This window comes from Balaenoptera borealis, assembly GCF_965194805.1.
Source record: "Balaenoptera borealis genome assembly, chromosome: 2".
Lineage (NCBI taxonomy): Eukaryota > Metazoa > Chordata > Mammalia > Artiodactyla > Balaenopteridae > Balaenoptera > Balaenoptera borealis.
This window is the reverse complement of record NC_138867.1, coordinates 103,046,726-103,060,176: the sequence shown is the minus strand read 5'-3', so window position 1 is coordinate 103,060,176 and position 13,451 is coordinate 103,046,726. Positions and strand designations below refer to the sequence as shown.

The 13,451-nt window shown below is 42.4% G+C and overlaps 1 protein-coding gene across 7 annotated transcripts in view; it reads right to left on the bottom strand.

The window, feature by feature from the left end:
• Window positions 1–4,189, bottom strand: part of SNX24 (sorting nexin 24) — a 176,041-nt gene extending 171,852 nt beyond the window's left edge. The window contains exon 1 of one of the 7 annotated variants that reach the window (XM_082380736.1): window positions 3,689–4,189. In XM_082380736.1, coding sequence (XP_082236862.1) covers window positions 3,689–3,748 — 60 coding nt within the window. In that variant the 5' untranslated portion in view covers window positions 3,749–4,189. The remainder of the gene's footprint in view (window positions 1–3,688) is intronic. The other 6 variants (XM_082380733.1, XM_082380732.1, XM_082380729.1 and 3 more) reach the window with 6 other exon arrangements.
• Window positions 4,190–13,451: the final 9,262 nt, after the last annotated feature.

Below are 13,451 nucleotides of genomic sequence, written 5' to 3'. Positions count from 1 at the left end.
GGCACCCATATTCGCGGGAGTCGCCCTGCTGCCTTACATCTGGTCACCAGACCCTGGAGATTCCTGTTAAGTCCTCCCCTTTCCTTTCCCAGTTGCCTTAGTTCAGCCCTCATCCTCTCCTTTCTGGTCATTTTGCATCTCCTACATGATTAATGCTCCAGGGTCATCTTTCTAAATGCAAAGCTAATCATGTTACTTCCTTCCTTAAAACTCCAGCGACTTCCCACTCTCTGAAGCTGAAGTCCATACCCCTTTATAGCTCTCAAGTCTAGCCATCTGGTCTCTACACACCTCTCTCTGTCAGGAATCACTGCACAACCCCACTCCAACTCACTGAGCTGCTTCACGCCTCAGGATCACTGAGCTTCTGACTTTCTTCTCCTATTAGAAGACTCATTATTTATTCAGCACACATGTAGTGAATTTTCACTATGTGATAAGCCCTGTACAAGGATACAGCAGTGGAGAGTGACACTGTCCTAGCCTCAAGGAGCTTACAGCCTAGCAGGGAAACAGATATTAAACACACTATGGAGGGTAGGGGTAGGGTGGGAAGGGTTCACCTGCATTTTGTTACAGTATCCTTTCCTGCTTCTTTGTAAACTAAAATGATTTAGAAGTGGCCCTTTTTTTGTTTGGTGTGGTTTGTTTTTTGGTGAATCTGGGAGTTTAACATGCCTTTTTCCTGAGATGAAATTTTGCCCCACGCTTCCTCTTTTTGGAATTCACAATCCCAGCAAAATTCTCATCAGATTTCACATGTCAGCATTCCTGAGCACCCCTCCCCCACCCAGAGCACACCACGCTAGGCAGAGCTGAACTGCCCTGTTCCTCCTCAGGACTCCAGCTGACATCAGAGCGCTCTAACCCTTCCCCACCTGACCCCTGCTGCATGGGCTGAGAGTCCCTAAGGACAGCAACAACGTCCTTCCACCTTTCAATTCCCCACCTAACACAGTGCAGGCCCACAGTAAATGTTTAAATGTTCAAAGGGCAAACATTCACTCTTTAAAGGTAAATTACTTCATACATAAAGCATAACTTCGTATAAGCTTTTTGAATAACAATTGAGCAATACTGATAAAAACTTAGAAGGCCCAGAAGTACCACTTCTAGTTAATGTTCTACAGAAATCCTAGTAGTAGGCATAAAAAAGCACGTACAGGGATATCTTATTTCAACATTTGGCATAGTTACCAAAAACTAGAAGCAAATGTCAATGGCCACCAACAGAGATCTGTGTAAACAAATTATGGTGCATTCCTTCTGCGGAAGATCCCTTTGCTACCAGTAAGAAGGAGACAGACCTATCCGTATTGGCACAGAAAGGTATCCATAAGCTGTACAATGACAGTTATAGTGAAATCCTGCTATTTATTCTAAAAAAGAAAAAAAAAACATGTTTTCATAGCATAGGGGGGAAAGTCTCTAAGAAAGCACCCCTCTGCGTTATCCCTAAGGGCGTGGGACAAGAAGGAGGAAAAAATCATCCTCTACTTTAAATTTCCTATCACTGAATTTGTTAGAATGCAGTTTAATATTTCTTAAATTTGAAACACAATCACTAAAGTAAAAAGGTACTTTTTACACTAAAGTATACATTATTTTACCAGTTTCTTGTTTAGGGAACTGAGATGATATTTTTAAATTCTGTGTTTTTCTAAAAAGATGAAATATTATTCGATGCTACCTTCCCAGCACCCAGAATAGAGACATATAGCAGGCACTCGGTTAATGTTTGCTGAATGAATAAACTGCTGTACAATTCCAAAACTGCTGGCCAAGGGTAGAAAGTATCTGCTTCACAAACTCACAAAGGAAAAAAAGCACTCACAGAAGTATCTTAACAAATGGTTACCAACCTACATAAATTAGGATTTTTTTTTTAAGTAAATTTTCAAAAAGCACACAAACTCTCCTCACATAAGCAATCTTCTACCTACCAAGTCTACCAAGAAAAAGGCTCCTTCCAAATCAGTTTAATTCAAAACCTGGAGTGTGGCATATGGCTGGCCATAACACAAGTAATACAAAGAAACAGGAAAACTTGGGTTAAAACACAGATACTCTAATAGAAAAAAACCAATCATTTTGATGCACCTAAGTGCTTATTTGGGGAGGTAATTAACTTTTAGCTTGGACTACTCAGACCAAGGCCCCTGACAAGCAGCCTGTTTATCTCCAGGTCCTAAAAGAATGCCCTAAAGATGGAAAGCCCTCCATGACTGTTGATGCTGATGGGAGAGGTGAGACACCTGAAAGAAGGAAAGACAACCAAGGTTTTGGGCTTAATGAAAAAGACCTGAATAGGTTCAAATTTAAGTTCATTCCTCCACCCCTTTTTCTGAAGTAAGATACAGTATATTTAATCAATTTCATAATTCATTTATTTATATAAATAACGGCCAGGGAGCTCAGCTCTTCCTTGGTTGAAGTCCTCCCCTTCCCCCAAGGGAAGGCACTTTGAGAACTTGTTTTGGCATACGTGGACCCAGTAGTCTACTTAATTCTAGAAACCCACATACTCCTTGGATTTTTTTTTTTTCAATCACTACTCTTAATTCTAAAAATTCCTTTGAGAGGGTGATTTAATCCTCACTACGAAAACACAAGGTTCCAAATAAATTGTCACCAAAACCCAATAATCTTTAGAGAAGAGAGAGATTAAAATACTTCTCTGCCAAACTAATGTAACTGGAGTTTAGCAAGTGGGTGAATTAAATAAAATAACAAGTGAATAAGTGAATAAAATAACAATCCTTTAGAGTGCCCTGTGCAATTTTCCCCAAAGCCTACCTGTTCTTTAAATGGAAATAAAATTTTCCAAGGTCTATCCCAGGCTGAGGCATTTCTCCCTCTAGCAATGACTGTCTAGATGAAGCTGTCTAAGTTCACTGGGAAATCAACTACCTACAGTTCATTTGCTAAACTTATTACCCAAAGGTTCCAGGCCCTGGTCTCTGCCCTCCCTGCCACTCCTCCACTCTTGAAAGCAGGGATCCTTGAAAGCAAGGGATTCTTGAAAGCAAGAATGTTTCTCATTCTTCAGAGACCACAGTCCTAGGCATGGAACAGGTGCTCAGTGAGTACCCGATTTTTGCCATTTCATGGCACTGCAGAACTAGAAGAAACAAAACTTTGGGAATCATCTAAAAGCAACACATGTGTTTGCTTTGGCTAATAAATTCTACAAATGATGATTTTTTTTAATTAGCATATTTTCCATCTGAATGAATCCCTACGGAACTTGGAAACCAACATCAACCCGCCCGCAAAGCCACTTCTGTCTGGACACAGGAGCAGCTGTGCCAGAAACGAACGCAGCCCATCCCGGGCTCCAGAGGACTGGCGGCGGGGAGAATGGCGAGCGCCGCGTCCGAGGACACGACTCCCGGCGCTCCTACCCGGAGGCCGGGAGCGGGGCGGGGAGGGGGAAGGGACCAAACCTGGGCACCCCGAGCGCCCGCCGCCGCCGCCGCCGCGCCAGGGAGGGGGCTCCTGTTTCCTTGACAACCGCGCCGGGGCGCAGCCTTCCCAGTGGGCCCGGGGAGGGGAGGGAAAGGGAGGGGAGCGAAGGGACCCCACCCCTCAACCCCACGCAGGGGCGGCGGCTGCCGGAGGAACCTTCCGGACTCAGCAGCCGCAGGCTCGGCTCGCGGGGCCCTGTCCCGCCGCGGCCGGCGCCTACCGTGTATCCCCGCTCCAGGTCACTCTCCTCGTAGCGAAAGGACGGGATGTAGACCTCCATGGTCGCGCCAGCCGGCCAGCGCAGAGCGAGCGGGGGGCGGGCTCACGGCCGCGGCCGCCGCCCCGCCCCCGGCCCAGCCGCCCCACCTTCCTTCCCGGAGCCTGCGGGACCCAGAGAGTGCGCGGAGCGGGCCCGGGGCGGGAGCCGAGGGCCGGGAGCCGAGGGCGTGGGGACCCTGTCGTCCGCCGCTCTCTGGGCGGGGCCGGAGTCGGGGACCGGGAGCCGAGGTCGTGGGGCTCTGGGCTCCTGGGTTTCAGGCCCAAAGGGCGGCAGAGATCAGCTGGGCCCGGAGGAGGCGGGGCCTGGAAACCTGTGAGTCTGCAGAAAAGGGGTGTGCGCGCCACCGCGCCGGGTACAGGGCCGCACCCCGACGCTCCCTGCCCTTGAGGCTCGAGGGTGCGCTGGGCTTGCAATTTGCAAGACACCACCCTTGACAGATCGCCAGACAGCAAGGAGTAGAAAAGCATGGAGCCTCTTCATTTTGCTTTTGGTTGGTTGAATTTTCGCCTTAACACTCGGCTGGCAAGAACAGCAGCGAACCCTGCCCTACTTCTACTAAGACTTAACTGTTTCCCTTCGATTCCAGGGTCAGCGTCTCCTTCTGAGTTAGCCGTCGAACCTGGGAATGATGCTATAATATAATACAGAGCCCGAAAGCCGGCTGCTCACTGAGACAAACATTCCGGTGCTCCAGTTCTAAAATCCTGCCTGTATAGGGCTTTTTAACTATAAGAGAAAAATAGAAGACGGGGTTGGGATGGGGGGGAAGAAAGAAAGAAAAAAGAAAGGTGAGGGCTGGAATCTGCCCCTCAGGCCAGAACATAATAACCTGAAAATACCTAAAAGATGAAGTGTTCCAATGAGGAAATTTGGTTATCAGGTTACATTTGCAAACTCCGAGTTTCTTCCTTAGGTTAGAGCACAGGGCAGAATAGAAACTTGAAGGTGACTTGTATAGCAAGCTTCTTGGGCTGCAAGTAAACAGCTGTGCCTACTTCAGTTTGCCCTTGAGGCCAGGGGGCATTTCAACTTGAAACTCTGAAGTTTATGATGAGACCTTAGTCATGCAAAAGAGGAATAATCAGGCCCTTTGCTTTAAGAACTTGGACCCTGCAAAGCCCTCTACAGTAGTCTCAGGTGAAGACCCCACCTCCTCACCACACATTTGCAGCTCCAGGATGTGTCTGCCTGTCAGAACTCCATGCCTCAGAATAGGCTGTGCCCTATAACCAGAGCAGCCTTCCTCTTTTCTTCCACTGGCCAGCACCTCCAGATGTAACCAAACAGCTCTGTGGGCTCCATGCTGTCTCAGTTCCGAGCCTGGCTTGTAAGTTCCCTTAAGCCTCTGGTGACTATCACACGGTATTGTGCCATGTATTTATCTGCCTCACCCGTAGATTCTAGAGAAAGTACTTTAAAAAAATTAATTTTTATCCTCTTCTTGGCATATTGCCAGGTACATTTTTCGTTAAAGCTTTATATAAGCATTTTAATACTCATCTTTACAAAACCAGCAGGTACCATGCCAGATGTTATTACATCCCATGTCTCATTTAAGCTTCATAACAACCCCATGAGGAAGTGTTATGTACAGTAGGGCTTTCAAGGACTAAGAAGTAGTGTTCCTGTGGCAGAAGACCCCCCAGACAATTTCAGGATTGGTTGAAACAGGTTATTAAGATCTCAGTGTGTAATGTAAACCAGGATTATGTAATCATAAAATCCTTGAGCTACAGATTGCTGATCAAGCTTTTAATATGCTTTTTATACGATCCTTCCACAACAGCCTGCTAGTAGCCTGCCATATATATTTTTGTCTGGCTTGGCTCACCTATTTACCCATTGGATTTAAGAGTCAGAAATGTATGGGTCCAAGAAGATGTGACAGGTGGTCCAAATGAATCCATTTTTTTTCCTTCCTTTTTTGCTGTCTTCTACTAATAGCTGAGTATAATTTAATTTTGCCTTGCTGAAAATATATACAAGCTCTCAATATGTGGGTGTGTTCTTGAGGGTCTATCAGTGCAGCTATAATTGTTATAATTTGTTATTTCAGATGGCATAATTAAAGCTCAGAAAGGATAAATAGCTATGAAATTACTAGCTAATAATTAGAAGAGCTAAATTTCTAATCAAGTTCTGTGGGTAACCACTGTAAAGGAAAGAAGAGAATAGCACTAAAGTAAGAGAACATGACAAATGTATTATTGTGATGTTCTTACATATCTTTTAGTATGACTCTACAATCTGTGACAGGTGAACTAAATATCTTCTCAGAACATTAATAAAAATACATAGCAAGCACACATGTAAGAAGTTGAACAGTTAGAATCTGTTAATAAAGGCCAGAAAATTACATAAGAAAAATAACAAAATTCTGCTGGAATCTGGGTATGAAATCCCTACACTAAAAATACCACATTTACCTAGTATTGGGCAGAAGTATATTTCAGCAAACTTAATGATAAACTGCTTTAAATACCAACTTGTATTAGAAGTCTTGACCAAAATCTATCTAGAATATATTATATATTCAACATTCAGTTATAAGACTAACATACCATGACCAAACAAGATTTATCCCAGTAATATAAAGATAGTTAAACATTAGGAAATCTGTTGCCATATTTCTCAACATTGTCAGATTAGAAAAGAACCAAAATAAATGAGTATGAAAATAAATTTTGAAACAACATTAATAAATCAGTACACCTCTTCCTAATAATTCTTAACAGGCTGGAAATAACAAGAACCATCTTTAACCTGATAAAGGTTACCACAACCCTATAGCAAATATCCTATTCAACATCATACAAGGAAGCATAAGGATAGTGTCAATAACTTTATCACAAGTATTGTTTGACATTCTGCTGGAGGCCCTAGCCAATGCAAAAAGACAAGTAAAATAAATAAGAGGTATAGATATTGGATAGGAAGGTATAAAACTAAGGTTACTTGTAGATGAATTGATCTACATAGAACAGAATCAACTAAAAACTTATTAGAACTAATAAAAGAGTTTCATAAGATGCCAGATATTAAATCATCATATACAAATCAATAGATTTCATATTCAATAGCTTGCTTACACAACAACATTAACCAATTAGAAAATAACAGGGAAAACCAAAAGATTTCATTAATGACATATTAAAAACTTATATAATTTCTAAAGATAAACTTAACAAATGTGCAAGACCCATATGAAGAAAACTAAAAAAAAATTAAAGGACACAAAAGAAAATCTGAAAATAGTTTTACCATGTTTCTGAATGGGAAGGATCAATATTTTTTTGATTTTCTTGGGTAAGTTTTCACCAAAACAAGTTATAAAGTTAATACAATCAAATGCCCAACCAGCTAAGAAACGTGACAAGATTGTTTGAAAAATGAATAGCCAGGGCAGGTTTGAACAAAAAAAAAAAAAAAAAAAAGAGGAGATAAGTTAATCTACAGGATGTTAAAACATACTATAAAGCCATAGTATTTAAACCAGTATAATCCTGGAGCAAAATTAGACAAATGACGAAGGGAATCAAATAGCTCAGAAATAAATCCCTTAATAGATGGGAACATAATATGAAACAACAAAGGTATTTCAAAGCTGTGAGGGTAAAAAAATAAGCTATTCAATAAATAGTTGAATGTTTAAATAGTTTTAATCAGTATTTAAGTAGTAAAGTTTTAATAAATGTTAAAAATAGTGTAAATAAATGGTGTAATGAATAGTTTATGGATAACTGGCTCTCCATCTGAAAGAAAAGTAAAATTCATTTTTAAAGTGAATTCCACATATAGTAAAAAGCTCTAGGAAAAAACAGAGCTACAAAACCTTAAAGCAGACAAAGTCTTATTACAAAAAACAAATGTCAAAGACATTAGGGGAAAGATTATACTATATTAGAGTAGATAAAGATTTAAAATTAATGTAAACCAAAGGCCGTAAAGTTTAAAAAACGTTCAATAAACTGAAAAAATAAATGCAACACATATGACAAAGGATTAATGTATATTTTATATGTAAAGAATACATAATTTTTCTTAATGGCACAATCAAAAATGGACACAGTGTGAACACGCAATTCCCAGGAGCATGCAAGTGGACAAAAAAAGAAAAAGAAAAAGAAAAAAAATCTGTATGAATTATCTATTATCAAGTAACAAATTACCCCCAAATTTTAGCTGCTTAAAGCAATACGTACTTATTATACAGTTTCTGTTGGTCAGGAATCTGGGAGCAGTTTAAGTTGCGGACAAGATGTACACCAAGGCCACATCTCAAGACTCTACTGGACTGCAGGATCCACTCACAAAGTGGTTTACTCACATGCCTGGCAAGTTAATGTTGATTGTTGGCAGGAAGCTTCAGTTCCTGGCCACTTGGACCTCTCCATAGAGACATTGAGGCTTCCTCCAAAGCAAAAAAATCCAAAAGAGCTCAGGGCAGAAAGTACACCTACCCTAAGAATTCACACTCCATCATTTCTGCAATAATCCTGCTGGTTACAAAGGTTAGCCTATTTAGTGTGGGAGCCACTATACAATGGCTTGAGTCTCAGGAGGCAAGAATTAATCGGGACTATTGTGGAGGTTAGCTAACACATAACCATGAGCAGAAAAACAAATTCTACCATATTATGGGTAAAATATTTTGGTGTACCTACACTATGAATATTATGTTGCACTTAAAAAAAACCCAAAAAACTAATGTTAGGATTTCTGAGTTAAGATAACAAATTGAACATACATAATTTCACTCCATCTAGCCCCAGTAAAACTGCAACAAGGAATTTCTCTTTTTTTTTTTTTTAGCGCATAAAGATAGGAAAAGCAGGAGAAGAGAGAATAGCAAAAAGATTTTTATAAGCTAGAAAGCAGATAGATGAGAAGTAACTTTCAGCAAACAAGAAAAAGCCAAATTAAAGCCAGCAGTGGGAAAGCTGAAAATCAACCTGATTCACACAGGACAATATCCAAAAAGATCAGTGAGAGGAAACAGAAAATACCTCTAGAATAGGAGGTAGTTGGCTAAAAGAAGGAAGATTGAATGAAAGCTGAGAATTGGGAAAAATCCCTTAATCCCCTCTTCCACCTTTGCACAATTCCAGAGGATATTTCCTCAAGAGAGAGTAAAAAAGAGAGTCTTTGCATCGGAAGTTGACTTGCCCAGCTGAGGGCATGGAAACTCTTATCAAAAAATAGTTGGGGTCTGGGGTAAATAATCATATACATATTGAATGATGAATGCTGAAACCTTATAGAGGCTGGTAGCTACACCTTTACCTTCCATGCAAAAAACATGAAGATATTCTCCGGGAAATCTGACAAGCCCAAGAGAAAAAAAGCTAGAAATACCAACATTGGAAATTCCCTACAAACAGCACAATGAAACTACTCTTTAGTGATATTCAAATTTGATAGGCCTTGGGTGTGGCCAAGATGGCAGAGCAGGAAGACCCCGAGCTCAGCTCCTCCCACAGGCACACCAAAACTACAACTATTTACACAGAAACTATTGATAGGAATGATCTGAAGACTAGCAGAAAAGATTTTCCACAGCTAAAGATATAAAGAAAGAACCACAACAAGACCTGGTAGGAGGGGTAGAGATCAGTATAGTCAAGACCCACATTCCTGGGGTAGGCAATGACACAAACAAAAGGATAATCACAACTGGAGAGGTTCTCCCCAAGGAGTGAGGGGTTCAAACTCCACATTGGGCTCCCCAGCCCGGAGGTCCTGCACTGAGAAGACAGGCCCCCAGAACATGTGGCTGTGAAGGCCAATGGGGCTTGTGTACAGGAGAGCCAGAGGGCTGTGGGAAACAGAGACACTGCTTAAAGGGCACATGCAAAATCTCACATACTCCAAGTCCCAGTACAGGGGCAGTAATCTGAAAGGAGCCTTAGTTAGACACACCTGCTGATCTTGGAAGGCCTGCTTGAGAGGCAGGAGGCAACTGATACTCTCCCTGAGAACACAGACACTGGCAGTATCCATTTTGGGGAGCTCATTCTTCCACAAGGAGACTGATGCTGGCAAGCACCATTTTGGAGTCCTCCCTCTAGCCTATCAGCACCAGGGGCTTATGCACCCAGGAGCAGGTCAACAGCAGTCCTAAGCAGTCAGCCCCACTGGGACCCAGCCCTGCCCATCAGCAGGCTGACAGCCTCCATATGAGGCAGGATCTGATAGCCAAATAAGTTGGGGGCCAGCCCCACCTAGTAGTGAGCCCACCACAAGAGAAATGCCCACACAGCCCATGTAGGGGGCACCTCTAGCGTATATAGCTCAAGTGACCAAAAAGGAGTATGCTCCTGAGCCCCATAGGATGTCTCCCACATAAGGCCACTTCTTCTAGATCGGAAAATGTAATCAATTTACCTAATACATAGAAATAAAAGCAATGAATGAGACAAAATGAGGCAACAGAGGAATATGTTCCAAACGAAGCAACGAGATGAAACCCCAGAAGAACGAAGCCAAATGGAGATAAGCAATCTATCCAATAAAGATGGGGGTGGGGGTGGGAGGGAGGGGATATATGTATACACATAGCTGATTCACTTCGTTGTACAGCAGAAACTAAAGCAACATTGTAAAGCAACTATACCCTAATTGAAAAAAAAAAAAAAAAAGAGTTCAATGTGATGATCATAAAGATGTTCAATGAACTCGGGAGAAAAATAGATGAACACACTGAGAATGTTAACAAAGAATTAGAACATATAAAGAAGAACCAAACAGAGCAGAAGAATATAATAACTGAAATTAAAAAATACAACAGAAGGAAACTGATAGTAGGTTAGATGATATAGAGGAATGGATTGGTAACCTGGAAGACAGAGTAGTGGAAATCACCCAAGATTTATTTTTTTTAAGCCAAGAAAAAAGGATTTTAAAAAATAAAGATAGTTTAAGAGACGTCTTAGAAAACATCAAGAATACTAACATTCACATTATAGGGGTCCCAGAAAGAGAAGAGAGAGAGAAAAGGGCAGAAATTTATTTAAAGAAATAATAGCTGAAAAATTCCCTAACCTGGGAAAGGAAACAGACATCCAAGTCCAAGAAACACAGAGTCTAAAACAAGATGAACCCAAACAGAACAACACCAACACACATTGTAATTAAAATGGCAAGATTAAAGATAAAGACAGAATCTTAGAAGCAGCAAGGGAAAAGCAACTAGTTATATACAAGGGAACTCCCATAAGACTGTAACCTGACTTTTCAGCAGAAACTCTCCAGGCCAGAAGGGAATGGCATGATATATTTGAAGTGGTGAAAGGAAAAAACTTACAACAAAGAATACTCTACACAGCAAGGCTAACATTCAGATTTGAAAAAGAGATAAAGAGTTTTACAGGCAGGCAAAAGCTAAAAGAGTTCAGCACCACCAAACCAGCTTTACAGGAAATGATAAAGGGACTTCTCTAAGCAGAAAAGAAACACAACAAGAAATATGAAAATTACAAAAGGAAAATCTCGTTAGCAAAGGCAAACATATAGTACAGTAAAGGTAGATCAACCACTTATAAAGCTAGTAGGAAGGTTAAGACAAAAGTAGTAAAATCATCTATATCCATAATAAGTAATTAAGGTATACACAACACAAAAAGATGTCAAAAGCATTATTTGTGGGGGAGGGTAAAGATATAGGGTTGATAGAATGTGTTGGAACTTAAAAGATCATCAACTTAAGATAATTATATACATGGTTATATATAAACCTCCTGGTAACCACAAACCAAAAATGTATAATAGATAACACACACAAAAAGAGAACAAAATCCAAACAAAACATGAAAGATAATCATCAAATCACAAGGGAAGAGAGCCAAAGAAGAAGAAAGGAAAAAAAAAAACTACAAAAACAACCAGAAAACAATTAACAAAATTGCAATAAGTACATACCTATCAATAATTATTTTAAATGTAAATGGACTAAATGCTCCAATCAAAAGATGTAGAGTGGCTGAATGGATACAAAAACAAGATCCATATATATGCTGCCTACAAGAGACTCATTTCAGATCTAAAGACACATACAGACTGAAAGTGAGGGGATGGAAAAAGGCATTACATGCAAATGAAAACCAAAAGAAAACTGGGGTAGCAATACTTACATCAGACAAAATAGACTTTAAAACAAAGACTGTAACAAGAAACAAAAAGGGGAGAGACCTTGAAGATGGCAGAGGAGTAAGACATGGAGATCACCTTCCTCCCTACAAATACATCAGAAATACATCTACATGTGGAACAACTCCTACAGAACACATACTGAACGTCGGCAGAAGAACTCAGACTTCCCAAAAGGCAAGAAACTCACCACGTAGGGCAAAAGAAAAAAGAAATAACAGAGACAAAAGATTAGGGATGAGACCCGCACTTCTGGGAGGGAGCTGTGAAGGAGGAAAAGTTTCCACACACTAGGAAGCCCCTTCACTGGTGGAGACAGGGATGGCAGCGGGGAAGCTTCAGAGCCACAGAGGAGAGTGCAGCAACAGGGGTACAGAGGGCAAAGCGGAGGGATTCCCGCACAGAGGATCAGTGCTGACCAGCACTCACCAGCCCAAGAGGCTTGTCTGCTCACCCGCCAGGGCGGGTGGGGGCTGGGAGCTGAGGCTCGGGCGTCGGAGGTCAGATCCCAGAGAGAGGACTGGGGTTGGCTGAGTGAACACAGCCTGAAGGGGGCTAGTGTGCCACAGCTAGCCAGGAGGGAGTCCGGGAAAAAGTCTGGACCTGCCTAAGAGGCAAGAGACCATTGTTTCTGGGTGCACGAGAAGAGGGGATTCAGAGCACCGCCTAAAGAAGCTCCAGAGATGGGCAGGAGCCACGGCTACCAGCACGGACACCAGAGATGTGCATGAGACGCTAAGGCTACTGCTGCAGCCATCAAGAACCCTCTGTGCAAGCACAAGTCACTATCCACACCTCCCCTCCCGAGAGCCTGTGCATCCTGCCACTGCCAGGGTCTCGTGATCCAGGGACAACTTCCTCGGGAGAACACACAGCATGCCTCAGGCTGTTGCAATGTCATGCTGGCCTCTGCCACCGCAGGCTTGTCCCGCACTCTGTACCCCTCCCTCCCCATGGCCTGAGTGAGCCAGAGACCCCTAATCACCTGCTACTTTAATCCTATCCCGTCTGAGTGAAGAACAGACACCCTCAGGTGACCTACATGCAGAGGCGGGGCCAAATCCAAAGCTGAACCCCAGGAGCTGTGTGAACAAAAAAGAGAAAGCCATGTGGCTGACAGGGTCTTGGTGCTCCAGCCGGGTGTCAGGCCTGTGCCTCTGAGGTGGAAGAGCTGAGTTCAAGATATTGGTACACCAGGGACCTCCCAGCTCCAGGTAATATCAAACGGCGAAAGATCTCCCAGAGATCTCCATCTCAATGCTAAGACCCAGATCCACTCAACGACCAGCAAGCTACAGTGCTGGACACCCTATGCCAAACAACGAGCAGGACAGGAACACAACCCCACCCATTAGCAGAGAGGCTGCCTAAAAACATAATAAGGTCACAGACACCCCAAAACGTGCCACCGGATGTGGTTCTGCCCACCAGAAAGACAAGATCCAGCCTAATCCACCAGAACACAGGCACCAGTCCCCTCCACCAGGAAGCCTACACAACCCACTGAACCAACCTTAGCCACTGGGGGCAGATGCCAGAAACAACAGAAACTACGAAC